We start from the raw sequence: 27,963 nt of genomic DNA, 5'->3' as shown, positions 1-27,963 counted from the left end.
CGTATATCGGGGTTAATTAGGGCATGCCGTATGTATACGACATGTAAATAACTGACCGGTGGGCAGGAACCGTAGCTGATTCCTCACTTGTACTCGCTCAACTCACAGTGTCGTTTTAAAATGGCATTTTGTGTGCTCAGTAGTTGATGAATAAGGACCCTCGACCTTCATTCATAAAAGTTCATCGGCGGCCGGGAAGGGAAATTGTAACGGTACAATGCATACAAAGACGTTCTAGACCATCTGTGTTTTCAATATTGTTTCAACATAAGTGTTGGTTCGAGTGCGGTTGATGACTCGGATTAAGCTTTGTGGAGGCTTCACACTATTCACCGTGCACACCGTAGACCAGTTCCCGATGTCGACGTGTTCGAAGCAGGGAAGAATGGGCAAGTGAAAGGATCTGAGCGATTTCGACAAGGGCCAAATGGTGATGGCTGGACGAGTGGGTCGGAGCATGTCCAAAACGGCAGGTCTTTTGGGGGTGTTCCCGGTATGCAGTAGTTAGTACCTACCAAAAGTGGTCCGAGGAAGGACAACCGGTGAACCTGCAACAGGGTCATGGGCACCCAGTACTCACTGATGCACGTGGGGCGTTCCTGCTGACTATGATAGAATGGTGTCAGAACACAGCGCATCGCAGCTTGCTGTGTATGGGGCTGCATAGCTGAGACCGGTCCGAGTGCCTATGCTGACCCCTGTCCAACACCAAAAGCACCTACAATGGGTATGTGAGCATCAGAACTGGACCATGGAGCAGTGGAAGAAAGTGGCCTGATCTGATGAATCACGTTTGCTTTACATCATGTGGACGGCCAGGTGCGTGTGCGTCGCTTACCTGGGGAAGACATGGCACCAGGATGCACTTCAGGAAGAAGGCAAGTCAGCGAAGGCAGTGTGATGCTCTGGGTAATCTTCTGCTGGGAAACTTTGGGTCCTGGCGTTCACGTGGATGTTACTTTGACACATCCTACCTACCTAAACATTGTTGCAGACCTAATGCAACCGTTTATAGCAACGGTATTCCTTAACGGCAGCGGCCTCTTTCAGCAGGATAATGCGGCCTGCCACGCTACAAAAACCGGTCAGGAACGATTTGAGGAACAGGACAAAGAGTTCAATGTGTTGACTCGGCCTCCAAACTCCCCAGATCTCAATCCAATCGAGCATCTGTAGGATGTTCTGGACAAACGAGTCCGATCCACAGAGGCCCCACCTAGCAACTGACAGGACTTAAAGGATCTGCTGCTAACGTCTTGATGCCAGATACCACAGCACACCTTCAGAGGTCTTGAGGAGTCCGTGCCTTGACGGGTCAGAGCTGTTTTGGGTGTACACGTTGGACCTACACGATATTAGGCAAGTGGTTTTAAAGTTGCAGCTGATTTGTGTATGCATGATATGCATAAGTCATGGGACAATTTATTATCCTATTAACAGCATTTATGGAAAATGTCGAGTCGGCACCGGCGTTACGATACTAAGCTGCCGTCGTTTGCAGCGCACTATATTTAACTTTAATAAAGACAAAATATCCAAGTATTCAGATAGACGTTACATGATTTGTGGTCTAACGTGCCAGCAGTACAACAGTGTTTTGTCTCCCGACTCCATTCAGGCTAATCTCACCCAACATTTTTTCGGAAGAACTTCCGGTGTCCGTCTTGACGAGCGTTTCAGTCCACACTAGCTGCGTTAGACATGCATAAAACATGCATCACGCTTGTTGCAGTCTCCTTCACTGTGAGGAAGTGTTAAAAAAAAAAAAAACCCAAAGACATCCATTGGAATGGAAACCCATACACTTCCATTTTATTAGCAAAAACGTCCATTTTATTCTGTGGCAGGAGCGACGAAAAAGAAAAAGAAAAGAAATACATCTTAAAAGATGCAGCCTACTGCCTTAAACAAGCCTTGCTGTACCATCATAGGATTCCCACTTAACCTAATTTATGTTGGTGCGTTCGTACCAAACCAATGAAATTATATCACGACAGGAATTCTGGCCCTTTAATACAAGTTATTAAGAATACAGTTGTAGTAATTGCGAGGGCAAAATTGAACTATTAGGAAAATATTCAGTGGGTATGCAAATTGGAAGCGGTCCGTTATTGCACGTCTAAATGAGAAATGCGGAGGATTTCGGTTTGGTGAAGTTTAATCTGGGTTTCACTGGAATCTTGAGTCAGAGATGACCTTATCTAAGCTTATCTGTTTACTCTTACGCCTAATGCTATGTCTGGAATTCTTAGGAGTTTCTATTATCCTAATGTCAACACTTTTTATTCCCAAAAATCGTATTAGCAGAAATGTCTTCTGGGTAAAGGTATTCAGAAAGCCATTATCCTAAGAAGGAAGAACACTGAGCCTGAAGAGCTTGTGCCTCAAGCAAAAAAAAAAAAAGTGAATATGGAATAAAATGGTAATATTAAGTGAATTAGTTCATCTGTGCCAGGATTCTGCTATTATTGCTGTTATATTATCGACGCTGTGGACGGAACCACAGTTCACGGTAGTTAGAATATTGCAGTCGTGTGGTTTTTGGTCCCACATGACTTTGTACAGGTATGCCATCCAAAGATCATTCGATAAAACCCGCTTCTGGGTATGACCACTTTTGATTGGTGGAATGTTGAGGACCATCATGCCCTGCAGGAACACTTGTTTAGTACAGATTCAGTACTGTACAGACTCCATCTCGGTCCATCTCAGTAAATAAAGCTTCCTGTGTTTCCTGTCGGTTTGTTTTTGCTTTATTTTAGCGGGAAAGTCCCATGATGACAAAGTTGTTGTGTTTTTTTTTTTTCTTTTCAATAACGATGAGCAAGGCCTATCATCAAAACAAACGTGTCCAGGCGGTATACGTTCACAGAACAAAAAGGACGAGGCGTGGATGGTAGTAAATGCATCTGTGTCGGTGGGTATGAAAGTGCAGCAGATGTTTGAAAGCTCAACCCAGGAACACTGTCGCAGTTTCTGAAAAAGTAGATCCTTATAAATAACCGACTAAAATATTTGCCAAGTAAGAAATGAATCGTGATGGAGCATGCGATTGAAGGAAAATAATTAACACCGGCGTGGTTTTATTCCTTTTATGCCACAGCAGATTGCTAAACCCCCCCCCCCCCCCCTTTTTTTTTTTTTTTTTTTTTTTTTTTTTTTTTTTTAAATAAAGTGTTGTCCATACATCTGCAAATCAAATTGGTTCCTGTTCTCGCTTATGTTGTAGCAGGTCTAGACATTCCCTCAGTGTCTCTTGATGTTAATAAGGCCAAAAGTCTGCAAAGTGCAGAGCCCTCAGTCCTGAGGTTTTTCCTGTGGCATAAAACAGGAAGAACTTCACCTCCGACTATTACAAAGCACGGACGCTGGAGATTCCTTCCATAAATATGAAATAAATATGCTCTCCTTGTAGAAAGCTTCACCATTTCAGTTTATATATATATATATATATATATATATATATATATATATATATATATATATATATATATATATATATATATATGCACACATATTTACATATGTAAATATGCACACACACACACATATATATATATATATATATATATATATATATATATATATATATATATATATATATATATATATATATATATATACATACACACACATTATTTATATATAATATGTATGTGTGTGTGTATGTGTGTATATATATTATATATATATACACACACACATACATACATATTATATATAAATAATGTATGTGTATATATATGTATGTATGTATATATGTGTGTGTGTGTGTATGTGTATATATACATACACACATACATACACACACATGTATGTAAATATATATTTTTACATAAGGTAAATATATATTTTTATATATAAAATTAGTTTGTGTATTAGATTTAGGATTACGCATCCTATGAATGATCTTGAAAAATTAACATATTAGAAGAAGCACATTAATAAACTTATGATTTGCAGCTGGGACTATTGTCAGAGCTGATGTTACAGAATATTAGAACCTTTTTTAAAAAAAAAAAAAAAAAAAAGTCAGTTTGCAGTTTAGTCCGATTAGCCATTATTTTCAAGTGCTTCACTTCTTAAATGTGTGGTTTTAGTGCTACTGTAATCGTCATATCAGCTGTGCCATCGCAGTGCGTACAGTACAATACAGTATGTGGGATTTTACTTGGACTCTGAAATGCTCTTTTGTTTCCACAACTGTCACTGGTTTATTTTAATGACGAATGGTTTTCTAGTCATTCCAGCTATTCTCAAACTCTGAATTATTATTATTATTATTTTTTTTTTTTTAAACCTCCAGTCTGTCTGCATCACTGCTGGTGGTTGCACATAACAAAATACAGCCAAGCTGTCTGCTTTCCTCCCCCTCCTTCTTTTCTTTCTTTCTCCCTCCGTTTTTCTCTCCGTTGTGTTTTAATTGTTGCTTTCTAAGGGCAGATTCCTCTCACTGAAAGAACTTGACACTGAGTGGGACACTGAGAGATCGTTTTGAAATTTGACTTGAGTGGCCTAAATTACAGCCCGGCTCTGGCTGGCAGGGTCGGACCGCGGGCCGATGTGGCAGGCAGGCGGGCATTCCTCCTGCTGAGGAGAAGAGTGGAGGAGGAGACGAGTGCTTCATGTTGAGATCCAGCTCTCCAGCGCCGCTCTCCCTGCCAGCTCCTGCCACTTCGGTGCGCTTGGATTTTAACACAGCTGTCCTGCATCAAGGCCATCCCCAACTCCAGACCCTAAACCGGGAAAGTTACGAGTCTCGGATGAATTCGGCTTCCCTTCACGAAGAACTTCTGTATATTGTGCAGAAGGCTGCTACGAGGGTTCTAGATCATTCCGGTGGGTTCTTGCGGCGGGTATAGGTTCAAAATCCATATTGATATACGTACATACCAGTCCAGACAAAAACTTGACTCTACGTCTTTTAAATTCCGCCGTTGGTTCTAAAGGCATGGAAAGGCCTTCGCTCTGCTTTACGACTACATTGCAGATGAAATCAATTAGGAGGTGCTGGAATGTGCAGCGCTGGTCTGGTCTTGATTTAGTGGAGTGGTCTGGGGTGGTTTTTTGTGTGTTTTGGTGGTAGTCAGAGGCTGAAAGTGGGTCAAATCTGGTCTTAGCTGGCGTCCCTGTCTCTGTTCTCTCGTCTCTCAATGACTGGAGAAGATGCAGTGACTCTGTTGATGTGGATTTTTTGGGGGCTCATTCTCTGGCGTAACCCACGTGGCGTTACTGTTTTTCTTGACCACATCCTCTTTGGTTTCACTCTTTATCCTTTTGTTAACTGTGAGCTATTTGTGATCTGTTTATTCAAAGGAAAGTCTTTTTAAAATGTTGTGTTTTTTTTTTCTTTTCACTAAGGACATCTGCAGACTTTGAGTTTTTGGAGGGGTCGACCCTTGGCCTCTTTGGTTGTACTATGTACTATAGGGCTCCAGGGACAAATCGCAGTCTCTAAATTCTTGTCTTGGAAGTACAATATTGAGGTCTCATAGTTTCAGTAGTTCTGAAGCAGATACAATAACCTGACTGACGGAGCGAAATGAGCGGAACTGCATGACCATAATATGTGTGATTTAATTAAATTGTGTAATATAATTGATGATGATGATGATTAATTTATCTGCATGCATTTAGACTTTCATTGAATAAGCTTTTTGTTGCTTTAGCATGCCAGGAGTGCTATCGGTCTGTTTGTCTAGTCTGTTTATCTATAAACTCTGTTTATCTAGTCTGTCTAATTAACTTATGGCTAATTTTTATTTTTCAACCAGTCATTGTCTTCTTGTGATACTGTGATCGGTCTGCTCTCAACCCGTACAGTCGATTTAAAACATTATTACACGTTAGCCGTCTAGTTAACCATTTAAAATAAAAAAAGATTTTATAAACATGTATGAAATGGCTTACAAATCCTTTCCAAAAATCCTGTAAAAAAAATAATAAAATAAATAATAATAAGGGTAGCCCTTATTAACTATCTGGCCATGAAGATGATTAATATTTTATGATTCATTTAAAAATGATCAGGTCGGTTCATGTTAGCTATCTGGCTAACACTAGCGGTGAGAATTAGCAACATTTTATTATCACTTAAAAATCCTCTCCGAAAATGCGGTCAGTTTAGTTCATGTTAAGAAACTTGGCTAATTGGCAGTGAGGATTATTTATTGCGTAATCCTCTGATAAAGAGTCGTATCTGTTAGTAGTCAAGAGCATCACCGTTTGTCATTACTTAAACCGCTCAAAGTCCTGTCGCATTAGCTAGCTTGTAGTCTGTCGCTTGTTGCTGTGTAGCAACCGTCGTCTCTGCGGGTTTTTAAACACATTTATAAAATGAAATAAAAAAAGGATGTATGTGACAGGATAAGATGAAACCGTGTTCATATGTTTATCCTACGTTTTTGTGTGGCAGAGATTTAATGGGCGCTAAGTACAGGTATGAACAAAAGAACTGCAGAAACGTCAACCCACACGCGCCATTGGATCGGTCGAAGGAATCATTCAAGCCGACTGATTTGTCGCTTTACTGCATGTCTAGGACATGCTTCGAGACTAGTGGGTATTGCGCTTTTGTAGTCTACAATGCGTATTGTCGATTAATTAGTTGTGAAATTATAGCATTATGTCCGCTGTTATTCGACAGCTGATGTATTTGTTTCCTGACTGTAAAGTTCCATCGCCCCTAAGCTTAGATGACAAAACCTTCTGTCTCTATATTTAATGTTCTGAGGTCTGCGCGTTAGCTTTCCAGTCAAAGATATTTTCAGCCGAGTCTACTGTGACTGATCGGAGTGGCTTCTGCTGTCCAGGTATGCCTCGGACAGATAATCTGGCACATTCTACAGCTTGGGTCTAGACCTGGATTAGGACGTTCTGAGCCACGGTAGTAAAGTTCCTCGTACATTAATCTACTTTATTGAAGTGTTCCCTGCAGGGCTAAAACAATGAGAAACCCTTTTGCCCTGATGAGACAAATGAGAGTCAGATTTTTGGGTGATATGATTGGAACCCTGTAGGCTGTTAAAAGTGAATCATGTCCACTATGTGGGAGAATATCAGTCAGGTTAGCCCGGGGGTGTGGGTGAAAGTAATACGTGTTGTTTTTTCGAAATTTTCTTAGAAACTTGCTTCATTTGAAACGTTCCCCTTTATAGTAGCAGTGAACACTGTTCCATAAATCTTGAAAAGGGACAGACGTGTTGTAAATGTATTAGCCAGTCTGTGTCGTGGCACGTCCATGAGTTGGTGGGACACGCAAGCAGAGTGAACCCCCCCCCCCCAAGTGCGTTATTTTCTTATATCAGCAATTTGCCAACAATTATAGTGTTTAACTTATTAATTAACGACAAGTTGAGCTTTTTGCTAAAACCCGTTTATCGTTTTGATTTAATGTTGTGAAACGTTCTGTTCTAACCTACCGTACGTTATGAGCTGCGATAAACCGTCGTTCCCCGACCGGACTGAGAAACCGGGAAGCGTAAACCCCTCCTCAAGACTTTCCTGAGCTGGGAAACCTTCAAATCTTCCAAAGCGCTTACAGTCGGGACTCCTTTATTTAAATGTTCTCCTCACAGAATGCTATACCGTTTGACTAGCTAGTTAACAAACTAACAAATACACGCTCATGTTGCAGATCATGATGAGAAATCATTCTTAGCCTTTCACCGCCGTTTTAGCACGACTGCGTGTCGCTCGATTTTGAGATCATCGGTCGTCCGTGTATGACCGAACCGCCACCAGGGCCGGGCGATATGGCAGAAAGATCGTATGATATTCGAGGACGTTTCTACAATGCACGGTGCGTATCGATGCTAACGAACTGTCTGCTGAACAGAAGAAAAAGAAAGTTAAACTCTAACGCCTAAAAAAAAAAAAAAACAAACCAAAGATTAAGTTTTTATTACATCAAATCAACAGCATCCATTCAGTACCATTTCATTTTGTAATTATTAAAAACGTTTTAAAAATGCATCACCGTACCAACGATATCTCAGAAAATTGTATAATCATGATATCGATTATTATATCGATATATCGCCCAGCCCTAACCACCACTGTGAACAGCATTAAGGTTAAACCTAGCTACATACCGAATGTTTGTTTTGTGAAAGTCAATACGGAGTCAGGTTTATTTTAGTTTCTGCCTGGTAAGTCCAGAAAAAAATAAAAAAAAAAAACCCCAAAAAAAAACCAAAACAAAACAAATAGCCTTGATACTAAAACCAGCTTGTGCCTGGACTACTGATTTATCCTCTAAACACTACTGACTGGTATCGTTCAGAGCTGCTGGTATAGACAGACACCACTGTGCGAAAGTCTTAAGCACATGCAAAGAAATGCTGTAGAGCAACGATGCCTTCAAAAAGAATGAAATGTAAACAATGCAAACTCAATATTTGGGCTTGCTTTAAAACATTATGCTTTAGAAACAAATAGATCAAACAAAAACGTATATATGTGTGTGAATGTATAAAATAGAAAATTCTGCAGACGTTGACTGTTGCGCTTGCTTCTTATTTTTGCAGCCAAACACAGCATGCGTAAGTATTTTTGTCTGAACAGTGTAGGTACTGGAATATACTGCTTCCTTTAACGACGCTAACATTTTGTGCTGGAAATCCAATTATTTATTTATTTATTTATTTATTTAAAATCTAAAATGTCTTTGTACTGACTCGATAATGTAGTTTGTATGTAAAGTCGTAAAATAAAAATCTGTAACAAAGTTTCTACTTTAAAAAAAAAAAAAAACAAAAAGGTGCCTAAGACCTTCGCACAGTACTATATAGGAATAATCCCTTCCTCCGCTGTCGATCGTTTTCCGTTCCTAAGCACGTGTTAATACGAATAACTTGCTGCTGTTCTGGCGGATCCGTGGGATCTCGGTAATGATATAATGTGGCTCGGCAGCTAGGTGGTTGTGAGGCTTTGGCCAAAATGGTACTATTGAAATGCTCCCGATGTTCCCCGTTGGTCACAGTCCCAGAGCGACAAATAAAGCCCTTCTTCAGTCCGTCCCTGGCCTCGCTCCTGCGTGTCAGATGTGCCAGGATGATTAACCCCCCCCCTTAATTTAGCACCTATGCAAAGTTGGCTGTGGTTTGGCACACAGCCCTCAGAAAACAGCACCATGGCATCCAAGTTAGATCTCGGTGCACTTGCGGTGTGAGAAAAATGGCCCTAGACCATGTCAGCCCCCCGACTCCTCAGCTTGCACAGCAGGAATTTGCGGTCGCTCTCGTGCGCCCGTCTGGGTGGAGTGTAAATATAGACTCCGCTATGTTTTCGTTTCGGTTTTATTTTATGCAGAGTCATTGGGAACGGAGCAGGCAGACGTGAGGAAAGCAATTCGGCTTGTTGAGATGGATTGCGGGGTGTGTCGCCTGTCCAGACCTGATGTAGAGCTACTTTTGTGTCGTTAATGGCGCTTCTAGCATTTAAAATTGGTACAATTGAGGAGGAATTAGGGTTATTAGGGCTCTGCTTGAAAAGTGGATTCCCTCTAGCAATCACTCAGCCTGTCTGCTCATCCCTCTCTGACTTTCATTACTCTCATTAAAGACTCGCTCTTTTATAAAGGCATTTATATTTTAGACCAAGATAAACCCTTCACCTAAGGATTACGTGTATTCTTTGTTGCACGATTGCAGGCATTAATATTTCCATTGCTATTTTCAATAAATAAATAAATATAATCTATCTATCTGCTGTATTCCAGATTCAGGTTCCCACACAGTACTCACAGCAATATTTGCACCCACATGGAAATGGATAAATAGTTTACTGCTTATTTACCGCCGACCTGCGTCCGTCCCGCTTCAGTCATCGCTTTATCCAAGTCTGAATTACGGGTTTAAATCAAAACCCAGAATTACTAGTTGTAATTTGTATCAAATAAAATAAACAAAAACGGTTACGGCAACAACTGGAATCAGTTCGGTGTCGTCGCGGTTCCTCCAGCGTTTGTTTACCGAATTGTTCGAGAGAGCTGTCAAATGTCGGTGTAGTTTCACTTTTAATTTGAATGGGTTTTGATTGTGGATCTGGTTATCCGGAGCGTGATGCGATATTTTTATTTGTTCCCCCTTAATTTTCTTAATTGTATCATGTCCATATGCTAGTATTTATACAGTAAGCGGAAATGAACGTGTTATAATTTTTTTTTTTATTATTTTTTTTTTTTTAATCGCAGCAGGGATCAAATATTTCTATAATGCTTGTCCTTGTAAGCATGTACTTGGAGGTAGATATTATCTAGGCCAGACATGGGGATTAAGTAAAGGACTGCTAAATCTCCTCATCTGAGGAAATGATACAGTAGCAAATGGTACATAAACTAAACTAGACTCTATCAGTAAGGGTCTCTGAAGTGCCATTTGAGTGGCGGTACAGACACGGGTATTATGTAATGTAGAAGAGTGTGTGTGTGTGTGTGTGCGTGTGTGTGTTTGTTTCAGCAGTATGGTCAATTCTCTCTCTCCCGCACTCACATGGCCTCGCCTTCTTTCCTGTGATGCATCTTGGGGCCGATGCACTTTCCACCGCTGAAGAAAGAAGAAAAAACGCAGGATGGCTTTCTCTCTTTTTTTTTTTTCTTCTTTTTTTTTTGCGTGAACCTTTTTAAAATAGAATGTCCCAAACACAAACGAACGTGCATCGCGGATCCGATACACAATCATCGCCTGTCTGTAATCCGGTCGAGCTCAAATGACAGGACTGTGGCCGTCATTTCTGCTTTGAACATCCGTGTCATTATTATCTCGTCCAGCCTGAGTCACGGTGGCCACACGCCTGCATGACAAAGCTGAGAAAGCGGAGGAGCGTGCGTGTATAGTCTCTACTGTATCCTCTCCAGCGCGCAAAAAAGAGGGCAAGGTTTATGCCTGGCTAAGGTGGAAACAATGGTATGTCAAATATTAGATCAAATTGGCTTTCCTCCCCACTGTTGACTGATCTAGCTGGTTCTCCAGTCTGTCCTGAAATGATGAAACCTGCATCCGCGAAGCAGCCATTTTTGTCGTCGCACCCAATTGTCGTTTTTAAAAAAAAAAGTATTTATTTCCTTCCTATAAACAGCGTATCCCAGTACGTTTTTTATTTCTAACTTACTGAGAAATCACAAAGCATGAAGTCCTCCCGAGGAGCCCGTTAATATACCCCACGCCTGTGATTCGCCTGGCAGCGTTTAGTACTGTCGCATCTGCTGTTACGGAAAATGAATCAACACCATCTGACCATTCAGAGCATTCACCAGTGCTCTGGTGTAATACAAGGTGCCCCAAAAAGTCTTCATACAAAGGGGGAAATCAACACTTTTTTAAATTTTTTTTAAAATTTTTTTTTTAGAAAAATGTCTTCCAAAATGTATCATACTTGTTTGTTTTTATTATAATGAGAAGGCGAAACGTAAGCACAATAATAATGCTTCGAAAAGAAATTGGTTGGCATGTCATACCTAAATGGTCATGACCCTAATGGTCGAGCAAACCATTAAAAACACCATGACGTGATTCCCGGCTGCACAAAATAGCAGTTTAAAAATCGCACCGTACCTCCAGTTCTCTTTGCAGAACACACGATCTTCACTCCCTACATCTCCCTGACCAATCAGTTCTTGTTTCCGTACATTCATACCGGACATGATGGACTGCTCCCGTGTTTCCTTTTTCATAAACGAAACACGAAGCGAAAGCAGGTGAACGAGAGTGTAGTTCGCGGACGAAATCCGCGAGCGCACAGCGCTACACATCGCACGCGGTCGAGGTCGTGTTGCGTGAGCAGTACTGAGATTTTTGAAGGCCGTGCAGTGTCCGATAGGGTTGCACGGTATACTACGGGATCCGAAAGCTCCACAATACCGCCGATGAAAGTATATCTCTTAAACGGTCGTATCGTTAGTACGGTAGTCGCGTGAGTAATGTTGTATGTGCGACAGTTAATACTATTTTCACGAACATGACACTTCAACTGCTTTTGCCTCAATACACAAAGGATAGTGAGGTACTTTAATCTTGAAAGATTTAAAGTTTGCTACCAAGAGAGCTAACGTAATGCTAACCGCGGTGCGTTCATACTCAAATTAGCCGTATTTGACAGTAAGCAAGCTAACGTTCACAATCTTATGTTTTTTTTTTTTTTTTTTTTTGAGTTAATTTCCAAATTCAGTTATTTATTCCTAATGTGTTCGTTCTTAGTACTCTGAACAGTAGATCTAATATGTGGCACACTGAATTAGTTTCTTGCCAATTGTATGATTTGTTCTTGAGGTGTTTTTTTTTTTTTTTTTTTTTTTTTTTTTTTTCTTCCAGCAGGTTCATTTCTTTTCAATTTTCAATTCATTCTCATTAATAAAGTATTCAGAGGAAAAATTTGGTTTCTGTTTTCATTCGTATCTACGCACTTCTTTAAATTAGGTTCATTTTGTATTTGAATTATGAATGAACATAATATTGTGTGGTATCGTGATACGACTTGGTATTGTTATACTTCAGCTGGTATAGTATCGTAAGATATGTTTATGGTATCGGGACAGCCCTAGTATCCACTAGGTTTTAGTAAAAAGATATTTACAGTGACTTAAGTGCATATATATATATATATATATATATATATATATATATATATATATATATATATATATATATTATATATATTATATATATTATATATATTATATATATATATAATATATATATATTATATATATTATATATATTATATATATATATATATATATATATTATATATATATATATATTATATATATATATATATATATATATATATATATATATATATATTATATATATATATTATATATATATATTATATATATATTATATATATATATTATATATATATTTATATATATATATTATATATATATATATATATATATATATGTGTATATATGTGTATATTTTTTCGTTTTTATATTCGGTATATCAGTTTAATCATATCATTTACTTACTATCTGTCGTAAAGTGTGCTCGTGAGTAATTGAAGATTTGCCAGTGAGAAATCGCTGATCTGTCCAACAGTCTGTGTACATTCATGTGGAAAAAATAAGTACACCCCATGGAAATTTTGGCCGAGCAAACATTTGATCATCTTTGAAACGGTGTCTATTAATGAAGTCGATATACTTGATGTACAAAACCACAAGGAAACATAGCGTTTTTCCGATCATTTATTCAAGAGAAATCTCAATAGATGTGTGATTCTTCTGTGGAAAAAGTAAGTACACCCTTGGCCTCAGAAGCTAGTATTGCTCCCTTTAGTAGAAATAACGTCTTGTAGGCGTTTTCCATAATTGTCCACCAGGCTCGCTGGAATTTTTGTCCACTCTTCCTGCAGTATTATTTCAGTTGCAAGATGTTTGAGGGTTTTCTTGCATGTGCTGCACGTTTCAAATCCCCCCACAACATTTCAATGGGATTCCCATCCGGACTTTGACTCGGCCGTTCCACAACCCTGCATTTCTTCTTTTTGAGCCATTCCTTGGTGGATTTGCTCGTGTGCTTAGGATCATTATCCTGTTGAAAGATCCACTTTTTGTTCAACTTCATGCACTCTTTGATATGATGCAGAATTCAGAGTTGAATCAATGAATGCACGCTGTCCAGTCCCTGAGGCAGCGAAGCAACCCCAAACCATAACATTTCCACCACCGTGCTTCACAGTGGGTATGAGGTGCTTCTCCTCAAAAGCTGTCTTTGGTCTGTGCCAAACATGTCTGCTGTTACTGTGGACAAACAACTCTATCTTTGACTCGTCAGTCCAGAGCACATTATTCCGAAAGGCCTGGTCTTTGCCTATATGCTCATTGGCAAACTGTAGTCTTGCAGTGGTTTTTCCCTGGCACGCCTCCCGTGCAGGTCAAATCTGTGCAATCTCTTTCTGATTGTAGACGCGTGCACTTTGACACCAACAGTTGCAAGACTTGCTAGCAGATCCTGTGATTTTAGTTTGAATTTGCACCATTTGTAGATGATTTTCCTTACAGTAGAATGAAGTATTTCAAATAATTTGGAGATCTTTTTAAATCCCTTGCCAGACTCCTAGGCATCCACAACCTTTTTTCTGAAGGCCTTGGAGAACTCTTTAGATCTTGGCATGATGACACCACACACCTCAATAGCAAATGGAACACCAGACACTAGATACGAGAGGGGTTTAAATAAGACCGCTTCCACCTGCACTCCTTAAGCAGGTTCTAATCACCGGCACCCGATCCTGAACCCCTGATTCTAATTTTATGGTTTTGAATTTAACGTTTTGAAATCAAATGTGTGTGTACTTTTTCCATGTGAGTGATCTGTTGTGCTTTTTATGTATTTATTTTTTTTTATTGTTCATTTAAATAGTGGAAATGTTGTCATTTGATCGTGTATCACCTTTATTAATAGGCACTGTTTCAAAGAGGACCAAATGTTTGCATGTCCAAATAGGTCACAAAACAACCAACAGTTTCCATGGGGTGTACTTATTTTTTCACACGACCGTATACGTCTCTGTGTGTGTGTGTATATCTGGCGAGAGCGTCCGATTGTATGGATTGGTTTTCATGTCGCACAGCTGTGCTTAACCTGTCGTGGCCTGTGTCTCCAGCTCCGAAGACCTGCAGCCCCAAGCAGTTTGTGTGTAAGGACCAGGTGACGTGCATCTCGAAAGGCTGGCGCTGTGACGGAGAAAAGGACTGTCCTGATGGCTCCGACGAGGCCGCCGATATCTGTGAGTAATCAGTCTGCTTTATTAAGCGCCAACAGTGCTAGATATGTCTGACCAGAGGTCTGGTAAAGTCTGGCTGACTCGGACCAGACGACGCATCTGTGCAATTTCCCCATCTAACACGCGCAAGTACCACAAGGCACGTCATAGACTGGATTTTCACATGCTACGTGATGCTGTGATAACATTGACTGACTGAAAAAGAGTTGACGAGTTTACGGTGCGGTCCTGCTGTTAATAAATTACGTAAAATCAGTACATAAAATAACGAATGCACTTGCTTAAACGAACAAAAAGAAATGTTCACTTATTTCTCAGACAGTGTTGCGGTTAGTGATTGCAAAAAGTCGTTTGACCGCAGAAACGGACGTGCTAACGGCGCTTCCTGGTCATGTGACATGGCCCTTTTTTAAATTTTTATTTATTTATTTATTTATTTATTTATTTTTAAATGTCAAAGCGCAGTTTTTCCAGCTACATTAGAAAAATAGTAGTTTCGTATTATTATATTATTGCAAAACAATTGTAGATAATTCCTTGCATGCGGTAAATGGTTGGGGAAATGGAAAAACCGCAGCAAAACTGCTGACTACTTGGTCTACAGCTAACGTCAGAGAGACGTCTGGATACGAACCGTGCATGTAGACTATCGCTATTTATACCACGGTGCTGTCGAGTTCTCACGTCTGATGATTCGAAGCTTAAGCGTCAGGAACGAAACCCCTGCCTGCGTTCCCTTTACACTGGATGCACGGTAGTACAGTAGTGTAGCATGTAGTCTGAGCACCTCTAGCACAACCCTAGCACAACAAAATTCCCACGAAGAACTCCTCCAATCGTTCTTCTATCATGCTTCTCTAATAGTCGCTTAGTTAAGAATACCAGATTTTGTTAAAATGTTTTTTTTTTTAAATAATATTTTCTGTTCACGTTCAGAGCACAGTATTAAAATGGCTGTGTTTTTTTGTACTGTACCTCCAGTTCTCTTTGCAGAACAGACCATCGTCATTGCCCGCTCTTCTCCTATTCCTCCTCCTCCTTGTTTCTGCATTTATTTATTTTTTTTTTGTAAGAAAGCGGGCTTCAGTGATCAGGCACATTTCCAGGTGAAAGATTATACAGTGCGTGATCCTCGTCAGGACTCGAGTGCGACTCGAGCGCTTAAAAACAAGCAAAGTCGACAGGTGATTTATTTTATTTGAATGCATAATGCAGTGTGTGTATATATATATATATATATATATATATATATATATATATATATATATATATATATATATATATATATATATATATATATATATATATATATATATATATGCAGTGAAACTGACTTGCTGTCTGTAGTAAAGATTTAGGACCGCATTGTTTTGTTTTTTTTGAGATTTAAGCATGTTTGATCGGTCTGTAGTCCCCGTGCTCGTATCGTATGTTTTTCTGTTTTGCTGCCTGGAGTGCGTTCCTGCCCTTTTAGTTTCGTGTAATAAATTAGAGTTGGAAAGTACTCTTGGTTCGTGACTTTATGATGGAGCGCTGCGGGTCCTGAGGCAAAACCAGTCGAGAACCTCTGTGTATGATTTAAAGTGTAGTACCATGGATGTTGTCATGTCTCTAGTGCACTACAAAGTCTTCTGTTTGCCTCCAGTGTAAATAAGATTGAAATTCAGTTTAGTGTATGATGCATTTTTTTTTATTATTATTAATTTTATTATTATTATTATTATATATTTTTTTCGATTTGAAGTAAATGTAATATGTATAAAGATTGAGCGTTACAGAAAACTGTCGTCAAAGCGCGCATCCGTGCGATCCACGTGCGTCGAACATGGGTACAGCTAAAAGGTCTCATTTCCCAAGAAACATCGCTGCGAAAGACCGTGCGGAACGATTTCGTGCGACCGCAGTTTCGCCAGGTCAAGTCGTTTACTGCAGAAAGCACAAAAACTCCAAGTTGCATTGCAAATTTAGGGGTGGGGGGGAAAACGCAGCGAAATCAAACATTTTTGGCTACAACCAAAAATCAAACTGCGACGGACCGAGTCGGAATCCTGTACGGACTGAGGAACAAGAAATAATTGAGATCTAATCATTTAGATTATGTGTAACTTTGCAGTGTTTACTGATTTACTATTAATTTTTATTAATTTTATTATTTAAAATTTACTAGTGAAAATATGTAAAACAGCTAGTTATTTGCTTTATATATAATACACAGCATCTCACAAAAGTGAGTACACCCCTGACATTTTTGTAAATATTTGATGATATCTTTTCATGTGACAACACTGAAGAAATGACACTTTGCTACAATGTAAAGTAGTGAGTGTACAGCTTGTGTAACAGTGTAAATTTGCCGTCCCCTCAAAATAACTCAACACACAGACATTAATGTCTAAACCGCTGGCAACAAAAGTGAGTACACCCCTAAGTGAAAATGACCAAATTGGGCCCAATGTGTCAATATTTTGTGTGGCACCATTATTTTCCAGCGCTGCCTTAACCCTCTTGGGCATGGAGTTCACCAGAGCTTCACAGGTTGCCACTGGAGTCCTCTTCCATTCCTCCATGACGACATCACGGAGCTGTTGGATGTTAGAGACCTTGTGCTCCTCCACCTTCCGTTTGAGGATGCCCCACAGATGCTCAATAGGGTTTAGGTCTGGAGACATGCTTGGCCAGTCCATCACCTTCACCCTCAGCTTCTTCAGCAAGGCAGTGGTCGTCTTGGAGGTGTGTTTGGGGTCGGTATCATGCTGGAATACTGCCCTGTGGCCCAGTGTCTGAAGGGAGGGGATCATGCTCTGCTTCAGTATGTCACAGTACATGTTGGCATTCATGGTTCCCTCAATGAACTGTAGCTCCTCAGTGCCGGCAGCACTCCTGCAGCCCCAGACCATGACACTCCCACCACCATGCTTGACTGTAGGCAAGACACACTTGTCTTTGTACTCCTCACCTGGTTGCCGTCACACACGCTTGACACCATCTGAAGCAAATAAGTTTATCTTGGTCTCATCAGACCACAGGACATGGTTCCAGTAATCCATGTCCTTAGTCTGCTTGTCTTCAGCAAACTGTTTGCGGGCTTTCTTGTGCATCATCTTTAGAAGAGGCTTCCTTCTGGGACGAACGCCATGCAGAGCAATTTGATGCAGTGTGCGGCGTATGGTCTGAGCACTGACAGGCTGACCCCCCACCCCTTCAACCTCTGCAGCAATGCTGGCAGCACTCATACGTCTATTTCCCAAAGACAACCTCTGGATATGACGCTGAGCACGTGCACTCAACCTCTTTGGTGGACCATGGCGAGGCCTGTTCTGAGTGGAACCGGTCCTGTTAAACCGCTGTATGGTCTTGGCCACCGTGCTGCAGCTCAGTGTCAGGGTCTCGGCAATCTTCTTATAGCCTAGGCCGTCTTTATGTAGAGCAACAATTCTTTTTTCAGATCCTCAGAGAGTTCTTTGCCATGAGGTGCCATGTTGAACTTCCAGTGACCAGTATGAGGGAGTGTGAGAGCGATGACACCAAATTTAACACACCTGCTGCCCAATCACACCTGAGACCTTGTAACACTAACAAGTCACATGACACCGGGGAGGGAAAATGGCTAATTGGGCCCAATTTGGACATTTTCACTTAGGGGTGTACTCACTTTTGTTGCCAGCGGTTTAGACATTAATGGCTGTGTGTTGAGTTATTTTGAGGGGACGGCAAATTTACACTGTTACACAAGCTGTACACTCACTACTTTACATTGTAGCAAAGTGTCATTTCTTCAGTGTTGTCACATGAAAAGATATAATCAAATATTTACAGAACTATGAGGGGTGTACTCACTTTTGTGAGCTACTGTATATAAATAAATACAATTTTATAATAATATAAAATTACCTTTTTATGGATGCACAAAAAGCACAGAATTAAACTACAGTCCTAAATTAGTAATAAAAACTTTCACTGCACCGTGTGGTTTCTGTTCCTCACTGCGGTTAGGAATGTTATTTTACTTGTGTTTATTTTTGATCGTAGTGTTTTTAATGAGACATTACAGATCTCACTCGTCACTCCCGTTATAATAAACTACAGAAGTTACACTGATACAGCATATAATAATGATAAACTTAAATTAAAATAAACTTTTAAGCGACTAGCGACAGCATCACTGCTGTGCCTCCGTGCTACACAAACTCCACTTTATGAAGTTTGATCTTCTCGGCGGTGTTTGATATAAAATGCGCCCCTGCCTTAGAGGACTTGGAAGGGCACACTTTCTTCCTCAGTCAGTTGATTTCTCCTCCGTCTCATGGTGACTGGGGTCATGTTGGGAATAAAAGGTAACGGTGACATAAACTGTATACTGAAGAAAGTCACTGTCGGTGACTCTGGGTATCCTGGCTAGCGGCGTTATTACGTGCGTATGACGTCACGCGCCACTGACTAGGAAGCGGCGTATACTTCCGGTTTGTGGAAAACCCGTTAGTGTTCCATTTGAGACGATATTACCTTTCTAAAATCCACACTCTAGACGGTAGAGTACGTAGTGCATAGTGTAAGTGTACAGTACTTCATTTGGGGCACAGCTTTAGTATTTACTCTCCGAAGCGTGTTTTCGGAACAGAAGTGACGTAATGAGTAAATCTCCCCCATGCTACACGCAGACCAAATGATCGATAATGAGATTCGTTGACGACGATTTTCATAATCGATTAGTTGTTGCAGCTCTAGTGTGGGGGGTACGGTGGCTTAGTGGTTAGCACGTTTGCTTCGCACCTCTTGATTTGGAGGTTCGACTCACTCCTCCTCCTCCTCCTCCTCCTCCCTGTTTGCGCGGAGTTTGCATGTTCTCCCCATGCTTCAGGGGTTTCCTCCGGGTACTCTTGTTTCCTCCCCCAGTGCAAAGAAATGCATCGTTGATTTGGCTTTTCCTAATGGTCCGTAGTGTGGGAATGTGTGTGAGATCATGCCCTGTGATGGGTTGTCACCTCGTCCAGGGTGTCTCCCGCCTTGTGCCCCAAGTTCCCTGGATAGGCTCCAGGCTCCCCAGCGACCCTGTGTAGGTTAAGCAGCATGAAAGATGGATGGATAGGTGGATAGATGGATGGTGTTAGTGCCTGAAAAAAAAAATAGCAGGATGGTGACGGTAAAGCAGGACGACATGGTGGCTGGAAAAAAAATCGGCATGAAATTCCAGGTGCTGAATATTTTAGGCACCTAAATTTATGTTAGTACACACATTAACGGGAGACGAGACCTTTATGCCCAGCTACTGCAGGAGATTTCAGAATTGAGCTGAGGATAAAGCTCTTGAAATAGTTTTTGTGCCTTGAAACAGTTGAAAATAGGTCACTGTTTTATTTTTCTCTCGGTCTTCATAGAAGGCCTTCCAAGGTTTTTTTTTGCCTTGGACTATCCAAGTAGTTACTCGTTTGGATAGATCCGGAAATGGACCAGGTCCCTTTTTTTTTTTTTTTAATTTTTTTTTTTTTTACCAGTTACGTGCATTACATTCCCCAATTCCTCTGTGACTGGTTTCCAGAAATAAGGATGAAAGAGGTGTACTAGGTGCCTCTGCTGGAAATGAGTTCATATTAACTGTTATAGTGTCGGAGTTTTGATGTTGCTATGACTATATATGTATAGTGTGTGTGTGTGTGTGTGTGTGTGTGTGTGTGTGTATACACACACACATACATACATACATACATACATACATACATACATACATACACACACATATGCTTGTGCTGTTTCCAGTGCTTTAACTCTACCGGTATGCACACAGCAGCATCCAGAACAAATCAGAGAGCTTAGAGCACATCCAGCTGTTCAGCTGGACTTTTCCCAGTGCTGAGTCCACGGCCATCATATCAGCTTCACAATATCTTCTGCACACGTGTGCATGCAGCCTACTGCTCTCTCACTGCTCTCTCACTGCTCTCTCACTGCTCTCTCACTCCTCTCTTGCTGATCTCTTGCTGCTCCCTTATTGTTCTCTTGCTGCTCTCGCGCTCCTCTCTTGCTGCTTTCTTATTGTTCTCTCGCTGCTCTCTTGCTGCTCTCGTACTCCACTCTTGCTGCTCTCTCGCACTGCTCTCTCTAGCTGCTCTCTCTCGCACTGCTCTCTTAATGCTGTCTTGCTGCTCTCTTGCACTGCTCTCTTAATGCTGTCTTGCTGCTCTCTCGTACTGCTCTCTTATTGCTCTCTTATTGCTCTCTTATTGCTCTCTTATTGTTCTCTTATTGTTCTCTTATTGTTCTCTTATTGTTCTCTTATTGTTCTCTTGCTGTTCTCTTACTGCTCTCTCGCTGCTCTCTTATTGTTCTCTTACTGCTCTCTTGCTGCTCTCTCGTACTGCTCTCTTATTGCTCTCTTATTGCTCTCTTATTGTTCTCTTATTGTTCTCTTATTGTTCTCTTATTGTTCTCTTGCTGTTCTCTTACTGCTCTCTCGCTGCTCTCTTATTGTTCTCTTACTGCTCTCTTGCTGTTCTCTCGTACTGCTCTCTTATTGTTCTCTTACTGCTCTCTTGCTGTTCTCTTACTGCTCTCTCGCTGCTCTCTTATTGTTCTCTTACTGCTCTCTTATTGTTCTCTCGCTGCTCTCTTATTGTTCTCTCGCTGCTCTCTTATTGTTCTCTCGCTGCTCTCTCGCTGCTCTCTCGCTGCTCTCTCGCTGCTCTCTCGTACTGCTCTCTTATTGTTCTCTTACTGCTCTCTTGCTGCTCTCTTATTGTTCTCTCGCTGCTCTCTCGTACTGCTCTCTCGTACTGCTCTCTTATTGTTCTCTCGCTGCTCTCTCGCTGCTCTCTCGCTGCTCTCTCGTACTGCTCTCTTATTGTTCTCTTACTGCTCTCTTGCTGCTCTCTTATTGTTCTCTCGTACTGCTCTCTCGTACTGCTCTCTCGTACTGCTCTCTTATTGTTCTCTTACTGCTCTCTTGCTGTTCTCTTGCTGTTCTCTTACTGCTCTCTCGCTGCTCTCTTATTGTTCTCTTACTGCTCTCTCGCTGCTCTCTCGTACTGCTCTCTTATTGATCTCTTACTGCTTTCTTGTTGTTCTCTCGCGGCTCTCTTACTGCTCTCTCGCTGCTCTCTCGTACTGCCTCTGTATTGCTTGGCCCCGGAATTGCACCCCCCCCCTCCTCCTTCTTCTCCTCCTCCTAGAACTGTTTGTGGGAAAGTTATTAAATTTGGCACACCGATAGAGGATAGTCTGATCTTTTAATACAGTAAATTTGGAGTCTCTAACTCAATCCCTCAAGTGCCACCAGTTCTCCAAATTTACACTCACGTTTGTTAATAACTTTTGAACCGCGAGTCCTCTAAACGATTCGATACCCTATGACGTCATTTTCCATCATGAAAATTTTCCCGCCGTTTTTCATTTTCTGGAAAAAAAAAAAAGTTATTCACAGAATATCGATGGCGAGCACGCCAAAATTGACGTGAGGGTACATCTCCGTAACGCTTTGAGGGATTGTGATTAAACTTGGAATGTGTCATCATTAGGCCAGGAGTTTAGGTGCAGTATTTTAGAACAGCACCACCTAGTGGTCACGAGATGGGGGGGGGAGCCCATTTTTGCTTATAACTTCTGAACAGTTTGTCATAAAATCATCAAATTGGTCTGATTAGAATCAGGCGGCATACAAAGTCCAACGATATGAATAATTCCTGTCGGCCATTTTGAATTTAGACATAAAATGCTGTATTTTACGAACGACTTGGCATATCATTCGGAAACCCTGTAAACGTCTGTGACGATGCTCTGAAGGGATTCGAACCGTTTCGGGACAGCGCCACCTTGTGGTCAATAATTATAATGCTAATTGCTTGCTAAAATTGCTAATTGCGAATGACTCCTTTTGCTTACTGTCATGAGACTGGTCTTGATGGATTCCTGCTTGATAGGTTCATGCTGAGAACAAGGATCCCAATTATTTCCTGGTCAAGCACACTTCCTGTTGCTATTTTTTAAATGTTTTGAAAACCTACTTTTTCGAACTCGTCCTAGAGTGTTTGTCCGATTTGCACAAAAATTGGTCTCCCTCATTTAGATCATGACAAAAAGTTATTCACAGAAACCATACCGTTATCAAATGGCGCTTCGATGAATTTGAAGAACGCGCAAAATTGAATGAGGCGGTATCATCACAACGCTTTGAACGATTGTGACCCAACTTGGTACACGTCCTCAACATTAGGTGACCTGCAGAGATTCGGCATACTGCCCCCTACTGGTCAGGAGATAGCAAAAACGTCATTTTTGGCTTATAAGTCTTGAGCACTTTGTTGTACGATGACCATCGTGCCCAGATGCTACCTGAGCCGTTTCAGAACAGCACCACATACTGGACAAAATTTCTAAGTAGTAGATATTTTTAGTTATTTTTAAAATAAACGTTTTTTTTTTTTTTATGATTGAAAGTTGACTTTTTCTAACTCCTCACACACTGTTCATCGGACTTGAACGGAAAACATGTCACGAAGCTTCTTTTGCTGCTCATGGTGCCGATAATCGGCTCGGCCCCGGCATTGCTGCTTGCAGCTATATTTCGTTCTGTCTTTCTCTGTCTGGTAATCTTTCTCTCCTGTCTGTCTCTCAGATTTGTTACTTTTTTTTTTTCTTCTTTTTTTTTCTTCTTTCTTTCTATCTGTTGAGTTGAGTGTATAATGAGGAGTAGAGTGATGTGTGTAAATGAAGGTGATGAAGGGTGTCTCTTTCCTCTGGCTGGAACCCTGAGACAGTAGCTGTGTATGGATGTGTTGATGTGGACGTGTGCGCGCTGGTACGCTGGCACGGTAGCGAGGCTTGTTCCCCTCAGTGTGATTTATGTCTCAGCTCTTAATTACACACCTGTACACAGACGCCTCACCTACACTACAATTACCCCCCCCCCCCCCCACGCCTTTACCCTTTCTTACCCCAGGGAAAAGCCCCACACTGATTTTAGAGCTGTGCTTTACTCTTTCTTTAAGTCACAATGCTGTGTTCGTTTGTGTGTGTGTGTGTGTGTGTGAGAGAGAGAGAGAGAGCACACTGCACTTAATCCCTCTTTCAGTCAAACTTGCTGGTGAACGAAATATAGAGTGAATGGAAGCAGTTTGTGTGAGAAACCTGTGTAATTTCAGGGTATGAAGAGTACCTATTGACTACAAAAGTTTGTGCCCCCTCTTCTTAAACGGTGTCGTGTAAAGACGCCATGGGTCAGTGCTGTACACGCCGATCCTTTAAGTGAGAACTCTGTGAACACGTTTGATCTGAGGAGGGCAGAGGAATAATCACAGGTACAACACGGCAGGAGTACACTCTCATTTACTTCCAAATCCACACACTGACGTGTGTCTTTCTTTCTTTCTTCCTTTTGGCTCCTTTTTAGTCTCCCTTCCTCTTTTTCTTTCTTTCTTGTGACTCCTTTTTAGTGTCTCATCCCTTTTCCTTCCTTTCTTTTTCTTTCTTCGTCTTTTTCCCTTTTTCATCTCTTTACTTCTTTCTTTTTATCACACCTTTTTTTTTAAAAAAAAACAAACAACTTTTTCTTTAATCTCTCCTTTTTGTCTCTTTATTTTTGCACGATCTGTCTCTTTTTTATCTTTCCCATTTCTTTCATTCTCTTTTCTGTCTTCCATTACATTTTCTTTCTTTGTTTTTTTAAAATTATTTTTAAAATCTGTGCTAATGAGAACATCTGTGAAACTAAACTCGTGCGTGACGTACTGTCGGTTAAACCTAAATGTCCGGGCCTTCATTTTATCCTAAGGGACAAACATTTGCTCTGAACTCTAGCGATGTCCCGCACTCCAATGAGAGACGCTGTTAAACGTCTTAGTACAGCCTCTTATTAACTTACTTTGTGTGTGTGTGGGAGGGATTACACACACACACACACACACACACACACACACACCCCACAGCTCTCAGTGTGTGTCTGTACATGTGTGTGTATTTTATTTGTTTAGGCCTTGTTTACAATTTTGGCAACCCCGAAGCTAATAAAGCACTTAAAAAGTAAATCCCATGGAGCACAAGAGCACAAGGTCAAAGCCCATGAAGAGCAGCGGTCCCTGTTCTCGTTCGGGAACGGGTTCTTATGTAACAGCATGAGACGCGGTGAGGGGCGTCAAATCCGAGAGCGTTTTTCCAGAGAATGGGCTCTTCTCAGACACGGACGCACGTTCAGCTCTAGCGCACGCTAACCGATGCTGTTTCAGATTATCTCCTGGTGCTGTGAGTCATAAGCTAGGTTTCCATAAACTTGAAGTTTTTGCAGATAAGAAAATCCCAATGGAAGTGACGGCAATTATAAAACTCGACCCGAAACGCCAAAAGTCACGATTGAAAAGCCAGTGTTGAGAAATGGAAAATAAGTTGTGTGTTATTTAATCATTCATTACATCATGATTATGCAGCGAGTGTGTGTGTGTGTGTGTTTGTTTGTGTTCCACTCTGTAGCTCCAACTCCACCTTTCATCTTTATTTTTTTTCGAAGAGGCACAGAGCTTATAGAGTGCTGCGGGGATGACGTGTTTTTCTCGGCCAACCCAGACGTTAGCATCGCTCCTGTGGTTCTCCTCCACAATACGCCCGTAGGATTTTTTTAATTTTTTTTTTTTCATTGGATTTTTGCAGAAAATAAACTCTGCGTCCAATACGAGTTTAGGATTCGACTTAACAAGTTAAGATCACCCTCACCGATGAACGCAACTCTTATGAATTTTGAAGCCTGAATACGATCGGCAGAAGTGAAAAGCTAACGTCAGGCTCTAAACCAACTACACCAGGGTCACATGACTTCAACGTCAACACCGTTAAGCTTCCGATAGGATTTATAGCACTACGATTGGGGGGGAAACGAAACGCTGCAGTTGGAAAATAATATAAATTGATAAATCTACATGTCGGAATAGTTTGAGTGTATATATAATTTGAGTATAAACACAACGGGGCTGTAGTAGAAGAGTTTTCCTGTTCGGTGTGATCACGTTCTACGTCCTCTACAACCTCTGTGGTATTTTATGTCGTCGAATAAAATGTGAAAATATTGTGAGCTTGTGTTAACCGCAGACTTCATTCCAGGCATTTAACTAAAAACCCATTGACTTTGGGACAAGAACTCATCTTTGCAGTACTTTATAGCTAGCTAATAAAATATAGCTACTAATAATAATAGTAATAATAATAATAAGTGATCTAGACCGGCAGGCTATAGTGTACTGCGCAGTCTTAAACGTAATATAAATTGGTAAGTGTGACACATTTTAGTTTGATGTCGGACAGCAGTAGGAGCATCGAGGACACGAATTTGTTATCCAGGGCGTTTTCACACCTGGCTCGTCTGTTTCGGAAGCCGGTGAGTGTTCTCCCTTGGTTTGGTCGGTTTAAACGTTACGAACACCGCAGTCGCGCTCGGATCCGCACCAAAACAACTGGTCTGAGACCACCTGAACGAGGGGGTCACGATGTTTGGCGAGCGTCTCAATGAGATGTGCTTGAATCGCTCGGTGGGACATGTACAGTATAATAAGTCCAGCTAAAAACCAAGCCACAATAAGCTGCTGTCTATCCATCTTGAAGTAAGACCGCTACGGGCGGAACCCTCGACACATACACGGGAACAGATCTCCAGGTGTGAAAACGCCCTTCGCCTGATCATTTAAGACGCGCTCGACCACCATGCAGTCTTTCCATATTCATAACGTTGCTATGAAATACACTCACGAGGATTCAGATAACATTAATAGTAGAGGAAAATCACTTGACTTGTATTATAAATCCTGATCTACTCCTCCTGCAGTGCGACTTATCGATATCGCAGTGGTCCGATTTTGTCATTACGAAACGAGCGTGTTCTAATGTGATGTTTTCATTTCGTCTCGCGGAACCTGTATCGGGACGCGTCTCTCGTATCGAGATGCAGAGAGGTGTAAATGTCCGTTCCCATTCAGATGCTGTGGATTGAAGGGGGGGGGGGGACGAGCGGTTTGTCCCGGAGCCATTTGCACTCGTGAGACAGAGCCGTTACAGCTCGCAGGAATGTGTGTACTGTTTTACTATGGTGTGTATAACGCATGCTTGCAGACGTGCTGGGGCAAGGCTCTGTTTGGATAACAGTTGTTAGATGTACGTGTGGCCAGAAAGAGAAGCCATCCGTTATGTAATGGAGTTCACCTTGCTGAGCTGATCACACACACACACACACACACGCATTTTCAAAACACTCATTAAATTTTATTTACCTATATATTTTATATAAGCAATACTTTTGAATTAGGATATGAAGGTTTAGGGCCACCTTCACATCACCATAAGCACTGACACTGGAGACTCCTTCCAAACACACTAAAGGAATGTTTCTTACAGAAACGCTTACATTTTTTTCTTAAATAATGTAAAACAAAGGCAATCTGAGTATCACACAATACAGGTATTGTTTGTTTGTTTGTTTGTTTGTTGCCGCAAAAAGTTATCCAACACCGATCACCAATGTGTTAATTGCGAAAACTAATTGTTGAAGGGCGGAGACTTCTGGGAAGGTTCACGACCGTGCTGAGTTTTTCCATTCGGAGATAACGTCTCTCACTGTGGTCCTTTGGAGTCCCAAGTAGCTTTGTAACCCTTCCCAGACTGATATATTTCAATCAGCTTCTTCCTCATCATTTACAGAATTTCTTTTAACTTTGCCATAGTGTGTTACTGGGTAAGATCTTTTAACCAACTCCATGCTGTTGATAAAGTTCTATTTAAGTGTTGATGTGATTGAACAGGGTTTGCAGTGATCAGGTCTGCTTGTGTCTAGTCCAGCTGAACCCCATCATCAGTGCAGGTTCATAGATTTGGCGAATTAGTAACTATGGGGGCAAATACATTTTCACACAGGCCCAGTTGGTATCGGATAACTTTTTTGCTTCGATAAAGTAAGTGCGTTATCATTTGAAAACGGCCGTGTTTTGTGTTTACTCGGGTTGCCTTGGTTTTATCTTAGCTTTTGTTTTAATTTCTGAAACCGTTTAGTACGAGAAGAAATCACAGCACCACGTCTGAATCTGTAGTGCTGTGGGATAATGTGTAATCGTAATCACTCGTTTCGGGCTGTACTCCGACTGTGATGTCCAAGCAAGGCAAGGGAAAGAACAAAAGTTTGCCAGATTTGTGTGCGATGACTCTCTCCGAGGCGGCGGTTTCTCACGCCAGCCAGGCACCACTCCCTCTTCTTTCGTCTGTCTACTGTCT

General features: G+C 41.1%; 1 protein-coding gene across 2 annotated transcripts in view; it reads left to right on the top strand.

The window, feature by feature from the left end:
* Nucleotides 1-27,963, top strand: part of lrp1ab (low density lipoprotein receptor-related protein 1Ab) — a 152,368-nt gene that overhangs the window by 16,363 nt on the left and 108,042 nt on the right. For both annotated transcript variants that reach the window (XM_017487059.3, XM_053686225.1), the window contains exon 2: nucleotides 14,614-14,736. In XM_017487059.3, coding sequence (XP_017342548.2) covers nucleotides 14,614-14,736 — 123 coding nt within the window. The remainder of the gene's footprint in view (nucleotides 1-14,613; nucleotides 14,737-27,963) is intronic.

The sequence above is a fragment of the Ictalurus punctatus genome, chromosome 15 (assembly GCF_001660625.3).
Source record: "Ictalurus punctatus breed USDA103 chromosome 15, Coco_2.0, whole genome shotgun sequence".
Lineage (NCBI taxonomy): Eukaryota > Metazoa > Chordata > Actinopteri > Siluriformes > Ictaluridae > Ictalurus > Ictalurus punctatus.
Note: the sequence above shows the minus strand (reverse complement) of the source record. Positions and strands in the feature narration are given on the sequence as shown.